This window comes from Callithrix jacchus, chromosome 3 (assembly GCF_049354715.1).
Source record: "Callithrix jacchus isolate 240 chromosome 3, calJac240_pri, whole genome shotgun sequence".
Classification (NCBI taxonomy): Eukaryota; Metazoa; Chordata; class Mammalia; order Primates; family Cebidae; genus Callithrix; species Callithrix jacchus.
The window spans coordinates 7,362,660-7,386,673 of NC_133504.1; the positions used below are offsets into that span (position 1 = coordinate 7,362,660).

Consider the following 24,014-nt stretch of genomic DNA (forward strand, 5'->3'; position numbering starts at 1 on the left):
CAGAACTTTGGTAGGCCAAGGTGGGTGGATCACCTGAGGTCAGGAGTTCGAGAACAGCCTGGCCAACATGGTAAAACTCTGTCTCTACTAAAAATAATTAGCCGGGCGTGGTGGCAGGTGCCTGTAATCCCAGCTACTCCAGGGGCTGAGCCATAAGAAGTGTTGGAACCTGGGAGGCAGAGGTTGCAGTGAGCCAAGATCATGCCACTATACTCTAGCCTGGGTGACAGAGCAAGATCTGTCTCAAAAAAAAAAAAAAAATCAGTGCAATAATCATGTATACCTCATAGTGTGTGGCACAGAAAAAAAAAATGCTCAAGCAAGTTAACTGTTAAAAAAAGGTGTCTTTCAGGGGGAAAAAGCTTTTCCCACTATATGGTATATTGCATAGTAAAGAATGGCAGGCACTGGCTTGAAGCATAGATATAAGAAGGTTACAAAATAATTTCCCAAGGTAAGTTCTTAAAAGGGAGTTACATGGACATAAAAAAATATCCTTTTGCATGATATCTCCTTTTGTTTCATTGCCATTTTTGGACTATAAGAATACAGGCACCTTTGGTCTAATGCAATATGTATCCATCCATCCATCCATCCATCCATCCATCCACCCATCCATTCATAAATCCATCCATCCATCCATTCATAAATCCATCCATTCATCCATCCATTCACAAATCCATCCATCTGTCCATCCATCCATCCATTCATAAATCCATCCATCTGTCCATCCATCCATCCATCCATCCGCCCATCCACACATGCATATCTGCAAGTCACCATTTATTTATCAGGCCTCTGATGACTTAGCTGGTGGCAGATATCTACACAAGTGGTGGAGAACCAAAAGCTCTTAGAGCAAAGGTGAGACTGGAAATGAGATTGAGGGATGACAGTGGTCTGTGGACACAAGGAGGGTAAGACAATATAAATGCGAACTTGAAAATACTAGTAATCAATTGTGGTTGTCAATAACGGAGAGCAAGAGTGAGTTCAAATATTATAGCATAACAACAAACAAACAAAAATCACTGCTATCATGCAAAGTGAGCAGGATTGAAGTAAAATAAACTCAAGGTGATAGAAAATAAAATAATGCATGGAATTTTACAACAAAGGAAGAGAAACAAGGGAAACATGAAGGAAAGTGGCCTGGGAGGAATTTATCTGATGGAATTTGGGGGCTGAAGTCCAGCAGCCTCTTCAGCCTCTCTTGAGCACAGGTGCCTTGGTTTTTCCTGAAATTCCTGTATGGAGCAATGTGCTGTGCATTTACATTAATCACACCTATGATTAGCCATTTGCTTGACAGGAAAGGTCTGGAGCCACCGAGCCTGAAGAACTCCCACAGTAGGGATAATATCTTACAGTTAAATGAATTGTTAAGGTCAGTTGAATAACTTCTTTTCATTACTCAGTGGTTCTCGATTTCATAGCCACTACCAGGGAAGGAGGCAAGTATGGAGTACTCTGCTTGAGTTTTCTCTAAGGAGGGGGAGAAAACCCACCACTCTAAATACTAAAAATAACCTAAACCACACCATTTCCTTTGGAAGGACAACATGTTTATGAACTGTGACCATTCTCTCCAAGGAATCAGAATCCTGCCTTCCCCCTTCTTCCTAAGTCCCCATGTTTCCTCTGTTCACTAGATCATTCTGAAAAGAACACACAATTGCCTTTCCTCGGCCACAGCTGCTTTTGGTCCTAAAGTAAGACTCACAATATACTCCCAGTATTTTTGTTCTCCCTGACTTCACGCCTGAAGAAGGAAATGTCTGTGCGCAGGCAGTTGAGAACACGGAGGAACTTCCAACATGACTTGTTCTTCAAAGTGGTCACCTTAGGGTCTCCAGACACGTATCCAGACACACAGTCACGATTCGCAACAGTCTTTGGAAGTCTGCTTTGGATATTGCTTTTATGAGAAAATCAGGCTCAACGTTACGGCTAAAAATACTATTTCCTAGCTTCATCATGAGTGGGACAGCAAATCCCTTAGGTTTGAAAAGTCCATTCTCTACGGGCAAAGATTTCCCACAGTGAAGAGAATATATGACAGCTCAAGACAAACATGGAGAATTCCGAACTTGTGCAGGTGACTCACTGGAATGTGCGAGCACCCTCCTGGTGTTTCCTGGGGAGAGAATCCCAGCCACCTGGGAACAAAGCTGAGATATGAGTGCTTGTGAAAAGGAAACCCCAGACCTGATCACATCACTTTTTAATTTCATATGGAAAATGTAGCTCTATGCATCTCTAACTCTCACTCTGTTTTAAATTCAGTCACCTAAAAATGTGATTTCCCCCCCCCCAACATTCATGGAAAAAGAATTTTCATCAGAAATTTTCATTTTGTTATTTTAACTTGAAAGCTCTAATAATATTATGTAATAATGATGTTATAAAATTCTATTAATTGAAGAGAGAAATAAATTGACCTCACATAAAACATTTTCTCTCAAGTACCAAAAAAATCCACTTACGACATATAACCAAATGTTATTTAATATCTTAAAAAGTAACACAATCCAAAATGGATATTTCACACAACACTACATAAACAACATGAACACAATATCACCATATGGAGGGACTTTCAAATATAGACTTACAAAAATCCCTGTCCTTTTTTTCTTTTAAGTTATTATACTAAGCATGACAAGTCATCATCATTTACAGTATGGTACACTGACACGATAGAAACCATGTTACAAATGTGCTGTTATAAATCAGTAACATTAGGGAAGACATTTCATGAACTGTAATTATTTCATATGAAATACTATACAATATAAACAGAACATCCATCTTGGATGACCTTTACAGCAACCAGAGACCAAGTAATTTAAAGTTTTTTTTCAGTGCAAACACATTTTATTCAAGGCAGTCTTGGCTGCAAAACTCCTTTCTAACATACAGTAAATCCCACTTGCACTTTCTGAATTCATTTACCCTAATGCAATAGTCACATTCAGCCACTCAGAGAAAGATACCTGCAGAATTATGATTCCTTTAAACGTGACGTTTAAATTTAATTCTCTTCTAGAACATAGTATCTGTGTCAACTGCTCTAAGGACTTTAATTTCTAGCTGTTGATACTTCCATGAAGGTGACCCTAGGGCAGCTCTATTCCTAACCCAGCAAGTGTGCACGATACTGCACAGTGTTCTGCCCTTCCAATGTGGAAACCGTGGCGGTATGTCAGTATCTAGGTGGGAGAATGGAAAGGAGTACGTTGGCAGAAAGGAAGCGGAGGAGCTGCTGCGTGTGTACTGCATGATTAATTCCCCCGAACTGCAGAGGACAGATACTGGAGATCTCAGGTCTCACATTTGGTACCTCTTCTTGGTGGGAGCAAGGGAACCGTTTTACTAAAGTCAGCCTTAGAACAAGGAGGCAGGCAACTGTACATGGACCAACCAAGCTTCTAACCTTACATTTCCAACCTTCCAGAATCATTGCTGCCTGACTTGAAACACCCCATTCCCTCCTTGGCATGGTGTGTGTGTGTGTGTGTGTGTGTGTGCGCGTGAGTGTCTGTTCACATTTGAAGCCAACAATTAACAATTAAAGCCCTATAACTGATCATGTACAATCATAAGAAGCAAGTTTAGTTCCCCCTTGGGTCTGGTAGAATTCTGAATCTTGTGAATCATCAACTGTAAGTCATAGAACAACTGTAAAAACACAGGATTGTGTGTTAGGGGAGCCATCACTGGGGCTACTGCAGCAAAAGATGCAGAGTATTAACTCAACAGGAAGGTGCCAATGTCTGTCTGAAACACACAAGGAAATTTAGTAATGACTGTTTTCATGTACGTAATTTACAAAACGGCTCCTGAATAAAAATCTGTGGGAAACTACTGGATGTATCCTTAATACCGTAAGACCTTCTGGGAGAGGAATGGGGTGATGGCTGATGCTTTTATCTTACTTGGCAAAGCTCAGACGGACAGTAATCTCTTTCCTGCCCACATTTTACTAACCCAAAGGAAAACAACGTTTTCCATGGCTTTTGCATTCGTGTTGCCTGTGTTCTAGCTCCCCCAAGCCCTAAACATGTGCAGAAAAGTCACTCACTACCAGAGGAGCCCTGGATGACATTGACAGTGGGCAGGATGGTCCTGGAGGCGGGGGGGAAAGGAGAGGTCGCTCCTGCTTGGGCCCACCAAGGTTGATAGCACATGGCTAGTTGGTTCTGTGACTGGCCTGTGGTGATGGAGTAGATCCCCGTCAAATATCATCTACCTCCTAATTCAAGAAAATACTTAGAACTGGATCAGCTCCCTCAGAAATCCAGCTCCTCCAAAGTAGGACTCGATATATTGTACTGAATTTCTAGGGTGCTAAGGAGCACTGTGATGAGTACTTGATAACGTTTTTAATTAAAATTTCCGTGTCAGCACCTTCCACTTCCAGGAGCAGTCATGTTCCTGAAAGATGGTGCTTTAGCACGGGAACTATAGAAACCCAATATGAAACTGTAAACAAGCCTGTACGTCCAGATCTGCTCTGACCGCAATGGCATTGGGTGGATCTGTCAATCTCCCGCTTCATCCATCAGTACCAGTAAGGTGTGCTGAGGTGTCAAATTCCAAACACCCCGAATTTTTTTTTTTAATGAAAATGGACAAAAGTGTCAAGTTGTATTTGTTTTCTTTGAGTTTATTAGCACACATCAGAAAAATAGCATTGTATTTAGTGAGTTCTCATGATGGTCTATCAAACAGATAGAAAATAGATCGTCAGTAGCTGCCACTGTGCTTCTGGGTAGTCTTAAGTCACTCCTTTTGTTTGTTCAAGTATGGGTATTACAAAGATGACCTGTCTTGTCAATTGTTTGCAAATCTGAATGCTTTGGAAGCATCTTGAGATCCCAAAGTGAGTCGTGCAAAGTTACTATCGGTTGTCGTTGGTTTTTAAATCAAGCTCCAAATACTGCCCATGGTATAAATGGTGAGACTTTCAAAACACGACCACTATCGTATTGTGAGCAATATGTTTGCAATTTAAGTTAAAAACTTTATTTTCAAGTACACTTGGTGGTGATAAGTGGCTTGTCCTGGGTAGAATTTTGCAAGGCTGCCAACCTAAAAAAGGAACAATGCTTCTGCTTCCACTGAACGGGTTTCTTCTCCCCATGGTGACTGCAATATAATTTAAATTTACATTTTAGAAATGCTGGTTGGGTTATGAAAAAGAGGGACCTGGGAACAGCTGCTGTTCAGATCACTGTTACTCTAGATTAACTCTGAATTGACGCTTTCTGAACTTGACCTCCACAACATCAGAGAAGCAGTACCTTGTTATTTTTATGCAGCTAGTCTCCATTCACCTCTTCTATTTCTCTATTTGATGGCATCCCCACTTTCATATGCTCATTATGGCCCCCTGAGATGTGCAAAATATATATAATGGAATACAAATCATTTAACAGAAGTTGTGGAATTCACAGCACAGCTCTTTTAATTACAGTGGAGTTTGGGCTCCACATGGTAGCATGCGGGTGAAGGCAGAGCCCACAGTGCTTCGAGGTTGGCAGTCCACATTGCTTGTGTGTCTTCTGTTACTGAAAACTGAGACTTCAAACCAGATTTCCAAAGAAGTAAATAGCTCGCTCAATTACGTTCACCCATTGGCTCTTCGCCAGAGAACTTTTAACAGGAATGGGTGGGGGGTGGGGGTGGGCACAAGAATTTTTAAACTTCGGTTCCTTCCTAACAAAATCGAGTGCGCTTTCGTGGGGAAGAGAGGAGAAGACAGGATTACATCTGAAAGCCAAACGATGGCGTAAGAGAAAGCGATGGCGCTGGAGAAGTCACGAGTCCACAGAGGCAGTCACCGACACACACAGAACGCCATGGCCTAATGCTGAAGAGAGTGTTCAACTTTGCTCTTCGGAATGATACACTTTAACACACGGCTGCCATTTCATCAAATTTATGGAGGTAGTTATATGTAAAAATAAAAATTACCATAAAATAATATGTCGTATCATAATAATACATAAGTGTGCAAAATGCCGACAGATGTGTTGACCCTTTCACAGAGTTTCAACCAGATTCAGTTTTGTAAACCTTTCAGTTGCTAAACCCTAAGACGGGACAAGCAGTCGTGTAACACAAAGCTATGATTTCACTGGAGGAAAAGCGTACTGGCAACGCCGGGCGAGGACCCCACCGTCCGGACTGAGAGCCTCACTGGGACCTTGGATGACATGTGTACTGTGACGCCGGCTGCCACTCCTCCCCCATTCAAGAGTCTTGATCAGATTCAGACAAGAATATTTTTATATGCAACGTCTGCTTACATGGTGTCATCTTTAAAGTCCATCATTTCTACACAAATGGCTGCTGGTCTAAGGGAATTTTTAAAAAGTCATGTACCCCATAGCATCAGGCAAACAGTGTACATTTTTATTTGAATGTCTTCTGTAAACCTATATCTTGTGAAATATCAATAAATTCCTATTTTAAAGCTTCTCTTAAAGGTAATGCTTTCCTTTCCTGTTCACACAGCATTCGATTATTTCAATGGCTACTTTCAGAGGATCAACTAGAGGCTGATGGATTGTTTCAATGGTTCTATTACTTATGAACTAAGTAGAAGAAAAATTTGAGAGCGGGGTTTTGGAAAAAATGAATTTAGACAAAAATTGAGTAACCGTATGATATATAACTCTCCAAGGGAACAGACTATGTCGTCTATTAGATACAGATCATTCCTTCTGGACGTAGTTAAGCCGTGAGACAAACAATGGTCAAGGCATGTCTTGGAGGAAATACGGCATGAGACTGAAAGCCAAGAGGCGTAAGCATGTCAACGGTACGGGAGTTTACTACGAAACGTGCTGAAGTTTCACTACGATAAGCACAAGACGGGAATTTATACCAAACTCAGGGAGTCCAGTTTGACCCAATGCAACTTCCAAATAACTGAAAAACTATGAGGGAGTATTTAGAGGTTTCAAGAATGAGTCCAACTGTGTACAGGACTGGATTCTTTAAACAGACTGCTAGTGATTAAACCTAATACAAAAATGATGTGTCTCACAAATCATATGCCAATTACTGAAATTGGAGGTGGAAATATTCTGGATTTGGGGATATATATATATATGTGTGTGTGTGTATGTATTTTATGGTGTACAGCTCCCAACAGCACATGCCACTAAACAAAACAAAACTTTATGTCAGACATTTTCTTGTGTCATATGCAACCTTTTGCAAATAATATTCCATTACTACAGATCTGTCCCGCTGTTCTCAGAAAATAAAACATGGGAACGTTGGAATGTCTCTTTGCTATAAGATCGAATTATTGGCAATCCTTTTGCTGCTGGGTCTTCTTTGTGTGCAACGTGACATCATAAACCAAAGCAAAATGTTAGTGAATCATTTTGAAATAAGTTGGGCTAATTAACTACACATCCACCTAAAATCGCCTCCTGAAATTGGTTACAAAGTATCTGTAAACATTACTCTGGCATAGTTCACGTATGCATAATTGTTTTTCTGATAAATTTTAGGGGAGTACAAATTAGGATTATACCACACTAGCAGAATGAGCACATTCTGTTGTTCATTACATGGGCACATGTAGATTTCTAATCAAAAATTATTTTAAAAGTTTTCTTTATAGATATCTTCCCAGGAATAAAAGGCCTGAAGTTCAACTCTCCCTAAATTTGCTCTTTCCTATAACCACTAAAAATGATCTCCCACAGCCTAATTTAGGCATTCTATTTAAAACTACATAAAATAGATTTCTGTCCTTCCATTAGAAAGAATAACATCCTCAGGCCATACTCTTCATTTGTATCACAAAGAACATTTTCCTTTTAAACAAACTAATTATTGTATCTATTAGAGTAAGATAGGGTCATCCTACGTATCACAAGGAGGAAATTCTCTTCCTTCACTATTTGAGTAATACCTTTTACAAGTCCACACCACCTCTCCCAACACCTAGTGCTGTGCCCCGGCCAGACTGGAAATTCCTTTCCTTTGTCCACTTCAGATTCAAAGGCCTATATTCCTGTTTGTGATCATGGAAGGTTAAAAATCAGACAAGCAACTGTTATACTTGAAAACAAAATCCTGAAAAGAGAGACTCCCAGCGATTTCCATTGCGACCCCTTCTTACACACTTCCATGGGTTCCTGCAAAATAGTGTCACGAAAACTCACAGTGAAAAATGACTGGTGCATAAACAATTCACACACAAAGGGCTGGGGTCCCTTCTAGTCAGTTTGGCATCTATTTCCTCAAGGTGGACCCTTGCATTTGACATTTCACGGTGGCTTAGTTTTTTTTTTTTTTTGGAAGTGTCAAGGATCAGTTCTGCGGCACCATTTAACCACAGACTGGGAGCAACACGCATCTGTGGCATTTTTAAAAATGGAATTGGCAACTGCTTGACATCGAAAATGCATATTACACTTACAGTGTCTAAACTTTCCTATGTGTGCTCAGATACAATTAGTGAAGCAAAAGTATACATATCACCCCTACTGTTATTCAGTTGCTACAGAGCCATACATGTGAAAAGCAATACTCCGAAATAAAGATTTTCTGTTGTTTTTTTCTTTGCCCTAGCCCTACTTAGCAGCACAGTTTAAGTAAACACAAAAACTGTGTGGTTGAGATGCTTGTCTTTCCAAAGATGTAAACATCAGTCCCAGTGTCGTAAACGTTGCTGTATCGAATGAGACAGAAGATCTGAGGCAGAAGGACTATCACACACTAGTAACAGAAGCTTGCAAGCAGTTGGAAGGTTTCTGTAGTTTCTCAGCTTCATTTGTCGGGGGGTCCGTGCTTGCTGGGAAGTTGAAGGCTGGACCAACTCCACCGTGGGCCGGGCTCAAGGCGGGGTTCTGACGACGGTTACTTTCAACAATGCTTGACGTGTTGGAAGCCAGGCTCTCCCGGGTACTAAAAGAGTAAAAAGGGTTTGTTTTGTTTTGTTTGGAACATAAATAATTATAAGTTGAGCCCCAGAGGAAGAGCAAATGATGTCGTTAATGGATTTCCTCTGTCGGTTCATAATGTCATATCAATATACATCTCCACTGATTATTCACATCTGCCTCTCCACCATGGGCTCCAGAAGCTTCCACAGACACGTAATAATCAGCAGCACATTCAGGGAATAAAGGGTTTTTAAACAGCTAAATGCACTTTGAAATGTCTTCTTCTTTTCACACTCAAGGAACAACTTCAAAATTGGAGGTGATAGCTAACTATCACAGTAGTTTTTTAAATGGACACTCAGAATACACCTAAGTCATTATTTCATTTCAGCCTGGAAACTCATTGTCATAACCACTCCAGAATACACTCGGTAATTCTACTCCAATGACTCCTTTTCATTATGGATTAGCAGATTTCAGCTTTGGGGGACTCTGGGCATGCCCCTTTTGGGAGACCCTGAGCATTTGCCGCACAGATAGGAAGAAAATTCATTTTAAATGTTTTATTCCAATGTTTCCAATTTTAACGCCTTAGTTAAAATACATTATATTTTCGATAAAGGACCATAGATTTTCTTCCCCATTCATCTTTTAAGTTTACATTCATTTCTACCCCACTTTGGCAGGACTGTTTTTGTTTCAGGGTTTTTTTTTTGGAGACAAGTTCTTGCTCTGTCCCCCAGGCTGGAGTGCAGTGGTGCAACCTCAGCTCACTGCATCCTCTGCCTCCCGGGCTCAAGCGGTCCTCCTACTCCAGTCTCCCGAGTAGCTGGGATCACAGATGTGTGCCACCACACCCGGCTAATTTTCATGTTTTTAGTAGGGAACGGGTTTTGCCATGTTGCCCAGGCTGGTCTTGAACTCCTGAGTGTAAGCAATCTGCCTGCCATGGTCTCCCAAAATGTTGGGATTATAGGTGAAATATTTTCTTTTTAAAATAATTCTTGTAGGACAGAGGTGATTTAAAAGCTTTATTATTTTGCTTTCTCTTTTCCTTTTTCTAAGTTAGAAACATTTGAATCTATTTCATTGCTTTAAGAGATTTAGACTATGTAAGGTTTCAAATGCATAGAGCAATGGCAGAAATAAGATGACTGGGCCAGACTGAGAAGAACCAAGTAGGTTTCCTGTTGCAGGGCCTACAACATTTCCTGTTGTAGCTGAAATGTATCAGCTACAGAGACTGAGCAAGCCAGAAGCATTCTCAAAACGTCCACTCCATGAGGCAGAGTCAACACTTAGGGAATATTCTCTGAGAGTTGGTCCCCACACCTGACTTAAGCCTGTTTAAAGCCAGTTAACAGGTCAAACTTCTACAGTGGAGATGTCCTCTCCTCTCCTGCATTCCCATCCCAAGCTGATAGCAACTCTGTCTGAATCCTATACTCAGATGGCCCTTTCCATCAGGTTATTTAAGCCTAACTCCTTGTGGCTTTGAGTTCGCTTCTCACCAAGAAGCCAAGGCAGTCTGTCCACTGACAACCAGATAAAAAACCCTGGGACTTTCCTGAATGCAGAGGGTACCTCCAGAAAGGTCACTCATTTACAGAGAGAAGTCAAGTTTTTCATTATGCTTATGGTAAATCTGGGCATTCCCAAAGGACACTCCAAAATGTCATCACTGAAAGGGAAAGTGCTAGACTTACCTACATGACATCTCTCCCAGGAAGATTCACAAGTGGTTTGCCAGAGCTACCACTGAGGCATGGGGCAGGCGGAGGAGGGAGGAGGGGCAGGAACAGTGCAAAAGCCTGAAGATTTCAAGACACATTCCTTCGGTGTCTTTCTTAATCACTCGAGTAACTTTTTAGGTATCTGACTTCCTCAACTCTAAAATACGGAGAGTTATGATGGGATTTACCTACTCATAGGGTGACTGTGAAGAAGAAATAACCATCAAGGAAGAATCTGTTCACTAATAAGGTAGAAACGTGAATTATTTATGTTATACACCTAGCATATAGTGAAATAAACAGTGACTATGGGTTGGCCTCAGAATCCATGTATTACAAATGACATATTTTCTAGGGGAAAATACATTTAAAGTCCAAAGGATTCACTCTTAAACCAGCTTTCAAGGAGGGGACTCAATATCTGTTGAGTGCCTGCTGTATGCCAGGCACTGTAAACACATATGCAACAGATCATCGGGCTGGGGTCTGTCTCTACTGTAAGATGTCTTCACCCACCTCCAGTCACAGCCACCTTCAATCACAGTATTAATCGTGGCAAATATGTACCGTACTCCATCTTCTCCAAAGAGTGTGTTTCATTATTGTTGTGATAATGATTAGTCTGTGACATTCATACTGAGGGCTCCGGATGTGCTGATGAACAAGTTGAAGCAGATGGAATGTTAGCAGTAAAAATAGTCCTCAAATTTAAAAGTTTGTTTTTTGAGACGGAGTTTGCTCTTGTTACCCAGGCTGGAGTGCAATGGCACGATCTCGGCTCACCGCAACGTCCGCCCCCTGGGTTCAGGCAATTCTCCTGCCTCAGCCTCCCGAGTAGCTGGGATTACAGGCGCGTGCCACCATGCCCAGCTAATTTTTTGTATCTTTAGTAGAGACGGGGTTTCACCATGTTGACCAGGATGGTCTCGATCTCTTGACCTCATGATCCATCCGCCTCGGCCTCCCAAAGTGCTGGGATTATAGGCTTAAGCCACCACGCCCGGCCAAAGTTTTTTTTAAAGGGAGCTAATGGAGTGCAACCTTAAAAACAGGATTTCAGGATTTCACAGGCAGGAGATATGAACCAAGGCCCTCTGCTGTTCAACCTTCCGTGCGCAGGTGCTCCCCTGGCCCAGGCGGCTCCGGCACACGTTCACACAATACATTCAACAGACACAGCCCGGCAGCCTTTGGCCTCTGATTTTAATACTGTGTTTATCAACCAGCTTTAGGCCTCACATTTGGAATGGCAGGCTTTTCATGTCAAGACTTCCCATTTCCAGTATTAGATCTCATAGCATAGCTCAAGTTTCTACCCTCTTTCCTTCGAAATACCTTTTTATTCCCAACAAAAGAGACTAAAGAATTTTGGAAACGCGGCTGAACATGACTTCTGAGCCAGCACTGAAACTCTGGAGTGTGGAGAAAATCACCGTTTGGGGTCTTTTTTTTCTTTTTGGTTGGGGCTTAGTGCTCGGTGAATTATTTACTGAAAGATTCTAATAAACGGCTTGCTTAAGATTTTCATGTCAGGGCTCGGCATGGTGGCTCATGCCTATAATCCTAGCACTTTAGGAGGCCGAGGCAGAAAGAGCTACAAGAAACTTTATTTTAATTACCAGGCGTGGCGTCACATGCCTGCAGTCCCAGCTACTCAGAAGGCTGAAGTGGGAACCTGCTTGAGCCCAGGAGTTTCAGGCTACAGTGAGCTACAACCACCACTGCACCCCAGCCTGGGCGACAGAGTAAGACCCTGTCTCTAAAAAAAAAAAAACTAAAGATTTCCACGTCTCACAGCAATGGGTATGAGCACGATAATGCTATTTGGCCAAAATAGTTCTCAGGCTGGAGAGTAAAGTCTCTAGAAGTCAAATACTTACCTCTGCAGAACAGACTCCTGGATCAGCAAGATAACTCAGTGACTTTATTAAGGTGTGTAGAAAATAGTTTGTCACCTCACTTCTAATCGAAGGACGGTAAATACAAAAGGGGTAAAATTAGCAATTGTTCTGTAGATTCTCTAACTGCGTAAAATGTACGGGCAATACATGTTTTCACGTAGAGAAAATGTTACTTGCTATTAGTGGGCAGATGTGTGGCTACTGCGTGAAGCTGTCTCTTTAGAACAACCTTTATCTTCGGACATGACAAAGCAAAGTACACGATGAAACAACTGAAAACCAACTTACTTCGAGAAACAAGCCCAGTCATAAAGTCTATATTCTGCACCCTAATTTCGAGATAGTAAAACATATTCTGTAGAGATACTGGTTCAACCATTTCCTGAATATTTCCGTTTACCTTCAAACAAACAAAAAGCTTTCAATGTTACGTAGTTGAAGGTTTCCCAGTTAGAACCCACTGACCTACTCCCAGTGTCTCCTTAGCAAGTCTCTTTAGTAAGGCAGTTTCCTGTCTGTGGAAGCCCAGGGGCCCAGAGGGAAAGGAGAAAGGTTTAAAACGAGCATGTGAAAGGCAGGTAGGAGGCAGAGGCTACATAATGCGAAACAGCAGGACAGAAAGACACAGCCAAATACCCCACACCTTCCACCAGCGATGGTTCTGAATTTCCACCGCAGATTACAGACCTTCTGTTTTGCTAATCTGGTAACCACTACTAAAAACTCAAGAGGAAAAAAAGAGTAGAATAGGAAAATGAAGAATAAAAGGATAATTAGAATAAATTGGAAAATAAATTAATATCTGATTTGGGATTTAAAAAATTTTTAAGCAAAAATGATTTCTTAGAAAAGCCACTCAGAACACTAGCGGTTTTCAGGCGGAGGCCCAGGGCTCCCTGAGGTCTCATGGGCTCCTCGAGGGATGGGGAGAGGGACTGGGACCCATGGTCTCCACTGTCACCACGACCACCTCTCAGCTCTGGGCAAACATTAGACTTCCACACAGGTGTTAACTTGGAAGAAAGGCTCCATGATCAAAATAATAATATAGCGATAATAATGAACCAGCCCTTTAATAAATCACAAAGGCCTAATATGGGACAGACCAATTAAGGATTCCCAGTTCCAGCTGTGTGATGCTCACTTCCAAAATGATCCAGATATAGTGACATGATCACAACAGAATTATTTTAATTCCTAATAATGAAAATTAATATATGAAATGCATAATCCTATCTGAATATGTGTTAAAATTATAAGTATTGTAAAATCTTGGGAATCAAAGCTGATGAGAAATGTCAATCTCTCAGTAGTATTTCTGCATCTCAGAGTCACCAATCTGGAGTAGAATGTAGAAGGAGAATTAGGCCCCATGTTGCTCTCTGAGGAGAAGAAAGAGTTAAGGAGAAGAGAGGAAGTTGCAGACTCTCCTTTGCCTTCTGAATCCCTGAGCAGCTCCAGAGCTTTGGCCGTGACCTCTGGGCACCACTGACTCTCAACTGTCAACCCTTTGCTGAACTACGAACACCTACTAACAAGAAGGAACTCCAGTTAGACTGCCCAGATGAGTTCCATCGATTCTGCAGGAGGAGAAATCAAAGTCCTGGCACATGCTTTCATCTAACAGAGCGCAGGCTCCTGCCCGGGCTGTGAGGGAAGAAAGATTCCATCTCTCTGCAGTGAAAGGGAGGTGTGTGAGCCAGGGGAGCAGGCTGCACAGAACACTGGGATCCAAATACCAGCTTCTAGATCCACTGGAGAGGTTTTGAGATCTGTTCTTATATTTTCACTAGAGGGACTCCCATCCTAGCAACAATCAATTTCCTTCCAACCCCTGTCTTCCTCCCCACCCCTAGACTATTCTTCCTACTCAAGAAGTTACTACTTTTGAAGGACTTAAAAAACACCCTTCCCTTAGCGTGGTGGCAATACGAACATAGCAGAAAAAATACTGGAAATGTTGGTTTTAGTTAGACCGAACTGATGCAAGTTTGAGGGTAGGAGCCAACCCACCAGTCCAGATTGGTGATCTCTACAGGTGCAGAAACATTTTTTTCAATTCCTGAAAAAGAAGTCAGAGACAGATTGTTAACAATACAACTCATACAACTCTTAATCCTCATCCACAGAACTGAGACTATGAAATCAGAAGCCTGTCAAGTTATGTGCATAAAGCCCCAGGCCCCGATAGGCATATGCGTGTGCCAAGAGACACGTGTCCCTACCGTGGGGAGTTGAATCCGCTGTCCACTGTGATACTGCTGCTGTCCATGCTGTCAAGCCGGGCTGAATGGGTGGCTCTCTGCTTGCTGCTGCTGTCGGTCTCTTTTGGGGCAAGAAGGGTGAGGTTCTTTTCAAATTTCCTCTGCAAATCTCTTTCCTTCTCCCTCTCGAGGAGCCACTGCATGGTGCCCACGTCCTCTCTGTTTTTCTCCTCCTCAGTGTTCTTGTTCGCCCCTTCCTCAGAGTCATCATCATCAGAGACGTTGTAATAGTCAAAAGAGGCTTCCTGGTTCCCTCCTGACTCCTGCTGGCGCTGGGAAGCTGGCATGGCTTGTGCCACCGAGGTCCCCAGGGACGGTTCCAGTTTCTCGCATCGGCCTGGCAGTGTGTCAGCAGGTGTCTTCGGGTGAGATTTGAGGAGGGACAGGCTTGATTTGTGATAGCTGTTTACAGACAAGGTGCTGTGAAGAGGTTTGAACAGTGTGTCTTTGCTAAATATCTCTTTCCTTTTGTCCAAGCTGCTGGGCTCAGCACCATGGTGCTGGACAAGGCGTCCATTGGCGATCCCCTCAGCCGCTCCTCCTGAGGCAGCTGGGCCACCACCCGGCCCTTTGGGTGACTCCTCCTTGTGCCCTACAGGCTCCCTGGAGGAGTGGGGGACCTGCCTATCAGATGGGGAGAGCTTTTTCACCCCTTCTGCCAAAGTCAGAGTGTCATGGTCCTCCTTATTCTTTCCCAGAGGTGATGGTGCCGTGAGCACCGTCTCACTAGAGGTGTTGCACTGGAAATAGTCATCTGTGGAGGTTTTCGTTGGACAAGAGTTGAGTTCGCCATAGGATGGCAAACTCTCGGGTGCTTTGCCTGGCTCCAAAAGGCTACAAGCACTGGATGGTTCCTTGCTGCCACTGACTATTTCTGGAATACACACCTCTTTATAGCTTGTGGATGAAATGTGAGCCCTTTGGTGACCAACAGTCTGTGCAGGCCTTAAAGTACTGTCATCAATGTAGGACTGGCTGGGGGTCTGGTCATCTTGGCTACAGCCTTCAGCAAGGTCTTCAGGCGTCCCTAGAGAAGAAGCACCCAGAGGGCCTTTGGAGTTGTCCATCGATCTGGATCTCTCCTTGGCTTTGTTGGATCTCTCATTCCTGGACCTCCGGTCCTGGGTATGGCTGTGGCTTCGGTGCACTTTTGAGTGGGAGCTTCCCCTAGAAGGTTCAGGAAAAGGCATCTCAGTTCTCCTTTTGGCCAATTCACCAGACACATCCCATTCTGGTGTCATGGGGAAGTGGGACTCGATCACGTTTGTGTTGCTATGCATGATGAAGTTATCTCCTGCTTGCTCCATGATGAAACAGCCCTCCCTGGGCACCCTGGTCAGAGGGTCGCAAAAGTCATACTCTCTTTCACCTGGGATATCCAGATGGGAGCCGTCGGAGGGGTCTCCTTTAGACACTCGCGTCTTGCTGTGAGACCGAGACTTTCCATGGGACTTTCGATGAGTCCTACTCTTTTTACTCCTTCCGCTGTGATGGGCAGAAGACCCGGCTTTACTCCTCTGGGCCTTTTCTTCTTCAAGTTTCTTCATGAGTGCGGTGTGCCGCATGACGTTTTCCACGGTCAGGTCTGGGTTGATGCGCCGAATGATCTCCATTTCTACCTCCCGAGGGATCGTGGCTGGCGTGTCCTCGTCTCGCAGAGGCCACTCTTCAGGAGGAAACTGGGCAGAAAAATTGGCCAGCTGTTTGGTCTTGTCTTTTTTAAAACTTAGCCGGAATAACTTCAGCCCGAATTTTTTTGACTGCTTTTCACTATCTTTAGGTTTTGAGAGAGTTTCTGTCTTGTAGGAAAAATTTACAGTACTTTTGCTCTTTTCAGTGGGTGGCACCTGGCACAGAGAAGGGGGGCAGTAAGGGTCTTTGCAGTCCTTGGCAGGCTTCCTCTGCAGGGTGGACGCATGCATGCTGTGCATGTCTTCTCTGCAGCAGTGGCAAGAGTCGCAGTGGTTTCGGGGCAATGTTCTTTCCCTGACGCAGCCTGAGGCAGAGGGCGTGACGGTTCCAGGCTGCGGAGAGGTGCACTGAGACCGGTCAGGTATCCTCTCGTCCAGATGGTACCATTTACTGTTAGTTCTTATGAGGGACGGAGTTATGAAGTAAGTCTGTGGGGTCACGATAAAGTAGCCGTCCGGAGTTGGGTAGATTTTCCTCTCCCGTACCAGGGTGTTCAGTGTGTGCCGCAGAATTTCTTGGCTTGGGGTGGGAACACCTGAAAAAAGAAATCCACTTGTGAGAATGAAGAGAGAATATGTCAATTCCTGACCTCCAGAAGCCCGTTCATTCTGCCAAGATGCGAAGTCACGTCGCATGGCTAGGAGCACAATTCAGACAAAGGCGTTCATTAAGTTGGGTGCAAATCCTAGTTTGCTTGGTTAAGTCCTAAATTACGACCCACGGAATGAGCAGATATAGAAGCTGGGAAGACAGAGGTGGAAGTAGGTGAAGTCAGATTACTACCGTTGTCATAAAGCCTTTCCCGAGCTAAACAGGAAAGACAGAACATTTTCAAATGAGAGAAAAATGAAAAATGTTTTCCATCATATGATACAAATGTATAGAAAAGGCTTTTTCAATAAAAGCAACTAGGGAAACAGAGTGAAAATATCCGCCTCGATGTTCAAAACCACATCCAAAATATACAGAGGCCACCACAGAAGGGTTACTGTATGTGCTCATTATTACAGATTTTACTTAATAAACTTAATTTTGTAAATTACACAAAAGGACTACGAGACTTGACTACTGTGTAGGATGAACCCTCTAATTCTGGAGGCGCTGCCTTCCATTTTGAAACCAACTAGAGCGTGGGTAACATCCAAGTGACAATGTCCTTTTTGGTGTCAGTCAGCAAGGTGAAGGTGGTTTTTCTAATTTCTGACCAAAGAGCCCTAATAAATGCACAAGTGAAGGCTCTGACTCTATCTCTGTTTGTCAAAAACTCCCATCTTGGCTAGAATAGAAACACCAGATAAAAATGATGAAAGCTTCCTTGTATGAATGATCCTTGTTTTCAAAGGGTTTTTGTGCATGTTTATGCAGAATTAAGAGTACAAATTCTTTTTCTTTTTTCTTTTTGAGACGGAGTTTCGCTCTTGTTACCCAGGCTGGAGTGCAATGGCCTGATCTCGGCTCACCGCAACCTCCGCCTCCTGGGTTCAGGCAATTCTCCTGCCTCAGCCTCCCGAGTAGCTGGGATTACAGGCACACGCAACCATGCCCAGCTAATTTTTTGTATTTTTAGCAGAGACGGTGTTTCACCATGTTGACCAGGAGGGTCTCGATCTGTTGACCTCGTGATCCACCCGCCTTGGCCTCCCAAAGTGCTGGGATTACAGGCGTGAGCCACCACGCCCGGCCAAGAGTACAAATTCTTAAGAGAGTTTGACTTCTCCAGGCTCCAGCCCATTTACTTTATTTCTTGAGTATTCTCCATTTCTCAGTGCCAGGCACATAAAAGATGATCCTATTTATAAGATTGATCTGAATGATACCATTTGGAATTCGCTCAGGGTGAATGATACGAAACTGCTAATATTTAACCATCTGACTCACAGACATGGCAGTTCCGTGCAGTTCAACCTAACACGAATAAGGCAGTGTGGTGTGGAGACTGAAAGGCTGGGGCCAGGCTGCTGGGTTGAAACCCTGCCCTATCACGGTGAGCTGGTGTCACTGGTTGAATCACACACTCCCCACCCCAATTTGCATGTGAAATCCTAACCCCCAGTACCCCTCGTAAATATGACCTTATGTGGAGAAGGGGTCTTTGGAGTGAAATGAGGTCTTGAGGGCGGTCTCTAATCTAATATGACTGACGTCCTTCTAAAACGGGAAATGATGGAGACAGAAAGGCACAGAGGGAAGACAGTGTGAGGAGACACAGAGAAGGCGCCATCGCAAGCCGGGGACAGGGGCCTCACAGCTCTCAGAAGGACAACCAATCCTGCCGACACCTTGATTCTGGACTGCTGGCCTCCAGAACTGCAGGATGCATGTCGGTTGAGCCACCTGCACTTTGTTACAGCCGCCCCCAGCAAACGAAGATAGCTGGCACCACCTGAGGCCGCTGAGCCTCTCTGAGTCTCTGTTTACCATCATCAGAAGGTAGGTAACAACAGTACCTGCAGCCGCAGGGCTGAGGTGAAAGAAGTTTGGTGTGTGGGGAGCAGTGCCTGGCACACAGAAAGTGCTCAATAAATAGTAGCTGGGAGTTAGCCTCCACTTTGGGAAGGGACCCAGAAAACCAGATTGCCTTCAAAGAACAATGTGCCACAACCCAGAACACCTGGTGAGCTGAGATGTTTCAACTGCCCAAGTCCTTCCAAAGTAGGAAATGTATTAGAAATGGCCTACGGCACTTTGGGAGGCCTGAGGAAGGCTGATCTCAATGTCAGGAGTTTGAGACCAGCCTGACCAGCCTGGCCAGCATGGTGAAACCCATCTCTTCTAAAAATACAAAAAATTAGCTGGGCATGGTGGCACGTGACTATAGTTCCAGCTACTCGGGAGGCTGAGGCAGGAGAATCACTTGAACCAGTGAGGTGGAGGTTGCAGTAGTCAAGATCATGCCACAGCACTCCAGCCTGGTGACAGAGTGAGACTCCATGAAAGAAGGAAAGAAAGAAAGAGAGAGAGAGAGAGAAAAAGAAAGGAAGGAAGGGAGGGAGGGCAGGAGGGAAGAAGGAAGAAGGAGCCTGGAATTCTCAAGGGGGAAAAATCCATGAATGTAAGGTAACATACACACTCATCTGCATTACCATTTGCAGAAGGCATCCTTAGTGCTCAAATCAGAAAAGGCAGCATAGTTCATAATGTATTGTTTAATATAATTATTTAATTTTTGAGTCTCATGGTTTCTTTTTAGTCTAATGTTTTACTTCTGGTAAGAGAACATTAGTTTTTATACAAATGATTTTAAGACCAATAATAACAAAATTTCTTTTTGAATTTTATAATACTTTCTGTACAAAATAGAAATGAATTTTTTTTTTTTTTTTTTTTTTTTTGAGACAGGGTCTCACCCTTGCACAGTCTGGCATGCAGTGGCAAGATCTCAGCTCACTGCAGCCTTGACTTCCCCAGGCTCAGGTGATCCTCCCACCTCAGCCTCTCAGGTAGCTGGGACTACAGGCATGCACCACCACGCCTGGATAATTTTTAGATTTTTTTTATAGAGACAGGATTTCTCCATGTTGCCCAGGCTGGTCTCAAACTCTTGGGCTCAAGTGATCTTCCTGTTTCTCCCGACCAAAGTGCCTTCCGTGAATAATTTCAGGGGACACCATTCACATGGAACCCACCTTCTGAAATGAGGACACACCTCTGCACTGCAGTCTCATGAATGATGCCTGCTGTCGTGTGGCACAGCCACCAAGATAGCAAGCCTGTGTTTAAAACCAACCACATCTTAAATGGTAGCATACTTTTAGGCAACAATGTGACAAACCTTTTCAAAGACTCGTAAGGTTCATTTATAAATATTTATGACCAGTTTATCATGGCTCCTGATAAGGGGAAGCCAAAGAATACTTCATGGAAATAGCTATTACTATAAAGCAAAAATTTAATTTTAGTGTAGAATTTGCTAAGTGTAGGCCCTCCAAATGGTGATCTTAGGAAACTCAGAAAGCTATTGACATATAAAATCATGACTACAATGCAATCACCTTTACTTACTTAAAAACAAGTTCTCCAGTGGTTCTCAGATGAAGAATAAAAAGGAAAAAATAGAGAAAAAGTTCTCTATTTCCACAGAGAATTTGTACTTAAATTTTCTTATGTCTTGGGTTTCCAGGTATATCAATCAGATAACGTTTAATTTGATATTGCAAACTAGAAACATTCTTTGCCCCGTCCAATCCATTTTCGATGCTATCTGAGAGTTTTCAGACTTAAGTGAACGTTGCTTATGTTTATGATTATCATTTTATTATTAAGCCCTAGTATATTGACTGATTGATGTCTATGAAATTCAGGGTTCTACCAGAAACCTGCAGGGTTGACCTGAGACAGCGATGGTTGTGAGGGATGTTTAATGTCTGTAAATTCCACTGCTCCCAAATTCAACTCTTGAGGTTCATCATGAATTCAGATTCTGAGGCTTAAGGAACAGAAATAAACTTGACATCCTAACAGGGCTGAACCTGACCTCTTCCACACCTTTACGGTTTTCAAAGCAAAAATAACTATCTAAAAATACTGCATGACAATGTGACCTACGTAGACCAATGTGTTGCCTTTTTTTTTTTTTTTTTTTTTTTCTGACACAACATCTCACTCTGTCATCCAGGCTGGAGTGCAGTGGCACGATCTCAACTCACTGCAACCTCTGCCTCCCAAGTTCAAGCAATTATATCTCAGTCACCCGAGTAGCTGGGATTTCAGGTGCATGCCACCACACCCAGCTAATTTTTGTACTTTTTAGTAGAGATGGGGTTTTGCCATGTAGGCCATGCTGGTCTTGAACTCCTGGCATCAAGTGATCTGCCCACCTCAGTCTCCCAAAGTGCTGAGAATACAGGCGTGAGCCATGGCAATCAGCCCCAACGTATTGCTTTAGTCCTGTAAATATGACAAACTGTCAGAAAAGAGAGCATGTGGACCTGTTCAAAGCACTTTAGGCGGAAACCTTTTATTTATTTATTTATTTTGGGGGGGACAGAGTTTCGCTTGTTACCCAGGCTGGAGTGCAATGGCGTGATCTCGGCTCACCGCAACCTCCGCCTCCTGGGTTCAGGCAATTCTCCTGCCTCAGCCTCCTGGGTAGCTGGGATTACAGGCACGCTCCACCGTGCCCTGCTAATTTTTTGTATTTTTAGTAGAGAAGGGGTTTCACCTTGTTGACCAGGGTGGTGACCATCTTTAGATTATGCTTGTTTGTGAAGAACACTGGCTGAAGAAGAATTCAGTAAGAGCCGACATAAGGAGTGAACGGGAGACATAATACGGTGTGTGGAATATTAACCTTCTCCAGCCATCTCTAAAGTCAAGTTCAACTACACACGTAGCCTAATGGGTCTAGCTCTATGTCCCTGAAGGTCAGCCTTCCTCCCAGAAAGATTCAGTTGCACTAGCTTAACAGGTACCAGACCAATTTAAATCATTATTCAGTCTGGATGGATGGATGTGTAGTTATTTAGAAATATGAGAAGCAAGTATTATTCTTTATAAACCTTTAAAAAATATTCTTGATTGTGTAATGGAAACTGACAGATAAAAGCTGTTGAGTTGGTTTTCAAAAATTCAGCCAACTTTTGAGGTATCAGAAATTTTTATTAGAAGATTTTTCACTAAAAACCTTCTTTAGAATATGGATGCCCAAAACAAGAAAAGCCAAATTCTAGATTATATTGATCTACAAATTAAATAAGAACTCAAATATTTTAATAATAAATAGGCTCAAAAACTTGATTTCTGAATGGTAAGATATAAAATAACTAGCTAGGTGCAGTGGCTCATGCCTGTAATCCCAGCACTTTGGGAGACGGAGGCGGGCAAATCACCTGAGGTCAGGAGTTGGAGACCAGCCTGGCCAACATGGTAAAACCCCGCCTCTACTAAAAATACAAAAATTAGTCAGGCATGGTAGTATGCGCCTGTAATTCCAGCTGCTCAGGAGGCTGAGGCAGGCGAATGATTTGGACCCGGGAGGCAGAGTTTGTAGTGAGTTGAGATTGTGCCACTGTACTCCAGCCTGGGCAACAGAGCAAAAAAAAACCAAAAAAAACAAAAAACAAAACAAAAAAATAACCAAATACTTTTTTCTTACCTTAAATATATATATATAAGATCTTTAAATCCCTTCAGAGTCTTAGAATTGTCATTAAAAATATGATTTAAAGGGTTAGGTTTTCCAAAATATTTTCTTCTGCTGTAGCTTACATGATAGCAAAAGACAGACAGAAACCAAAGGAAGGAAGGAAAGGGAAAGAGAGAGGGAGCTAAGAAGAAAGAAAAGACAGCAGGCAGGAAGGAAACAAACTCATTTTTAATAAAATACCTGTTTAAAATCTGGAGCTATTGCTGATCAGAACTTTAAATAGTTGCCCCCATGCCCTAGCCCAGGGGTCAGCAGACTTTTTCTGCAAAGAACCAGACAGTAACTATTTTAGGCTTTTAGCCATACAATCTCCATCGAGACGACTCAACTCTGCCACTAACACACAAGGAGCCAAAGATCATCCATGAGCAAATGGGCACGGCTGTGTTCCAATAAAACTTTATTTAACAAAAACAGGTGGTGGCCCACACTGGGCCTGCAGGTTAGCAAACTCCTGCGCTAGACTAGGGTTTGTATGGTGTCCTTGCAAACGTCTGAGGCTGACCAACGAGTCATTAGAGTCACACAGAAGAAAAAGCTCCTCAGTCTGTCTGAAAACCAGGGCCTTGGGATTTAACTTTCCTTCCCATAAAAGCTAGCAAAACAGTTATTCTTTTAAGGACAAATGACCTATGGATTACTCCACAAAGTATTCCAACTTAGTGATATTGTTATCAGCTGCTTGGCAGTGAGGCGCATTTTACTATTTTTTTTTTGAGACGGAGTTTCGCTCTTGTTACCCAGGCTGGAGTGCAATGGCGCGATCTCGGCTCACCGCAACCTCCGCCTCCTGGGTTCAGGCAATTCTCCCGCCTCAGCCTCCTGAGTAGCTGGGATTACAGGCACGCGCCACCATGCCCTGCTAATTTTTTGTATTTTTAGTAGAGATGGGGTTTCACCATGTTGACCAGGAGGTTCTCGATCTCTTGACCTCGTGATCCACCCGCCTCGGCCTCCCAAAGTGCTGGGATTACAGGCTTGAGCCACCGTGCCCGGCCCATTTTACTATTATACATTGGCTCTATGTTCTTTCCATTCTTTATTTTATAGCCCCGTAATGGGAGGTATGTAACCAATTTCGGAAAAGCCATGTGATTTCTCATGAAGCTATATAAAAATATAAGAATTTAAAAAGCTCCCCCCAAAAAAACCTCCCTTTAAAAAGCTCATCAAAGGTTGTTTGATGTCAGAAGCGGCTATGCACTCATAGGGCAGAAAGCAGGGCCTTCCTTAAAGACCATCGTGTTTGCCAGCACCATCTGTCCCCCCCCACCCCACTTAGGTGGCTCTCACCTGGGGTTCTGCTTCTCTCACTACTGAAAGAAAAGGGGATTGCCTGGCTCTTAACAAAAAGAGACAGGCAG

At 43.1% G+C, this 24,014-nt stretch overlaps 1 protein-coding gene across 8 annotated transcripts in view; it reads right to left on the reverse strand.

The window, feature by feature from the left end:
* Nucleotides 1–2,490: 2,490 nt before the first annotated feature.
* The window catches only part of STOX2 (storkhead box 2), a 119,612-nt gene continuing 98,088 nt past the window's right edge, over nucleotides 2,491–24,014 (reverse strand). For 5 of the 8 annotated variants that reach the window (XM_002745183.7, XM_078366182.1, XM_035292559.3 and 2 more), the window contains 2 exons: nucleotides 14,775–17,040; nucleotides 2,491–8,937 (listed from right to left, as the gene is read on the reverse strand). In XM_002745183.7, coding sequence (XP_002745229.3) covers nucleotides 8,742–8,937; nucleotides 14,775–17,040 — 2,462 coding nt within the window. In that variant the 3' untranslated portion in view covers nucleotides 2,491–8,741. Of the gene's footprint in view, nucleotides 8,938–14,562; nucleotides 14,612–14,774; nucleotides 17,041–24,014 lie in introns of all 8 variants that reach the window. The other 3 variants (XM_078366183.1, XM_078366185.1, XM_078366184.1) reach the window with 1 other exon arrangement.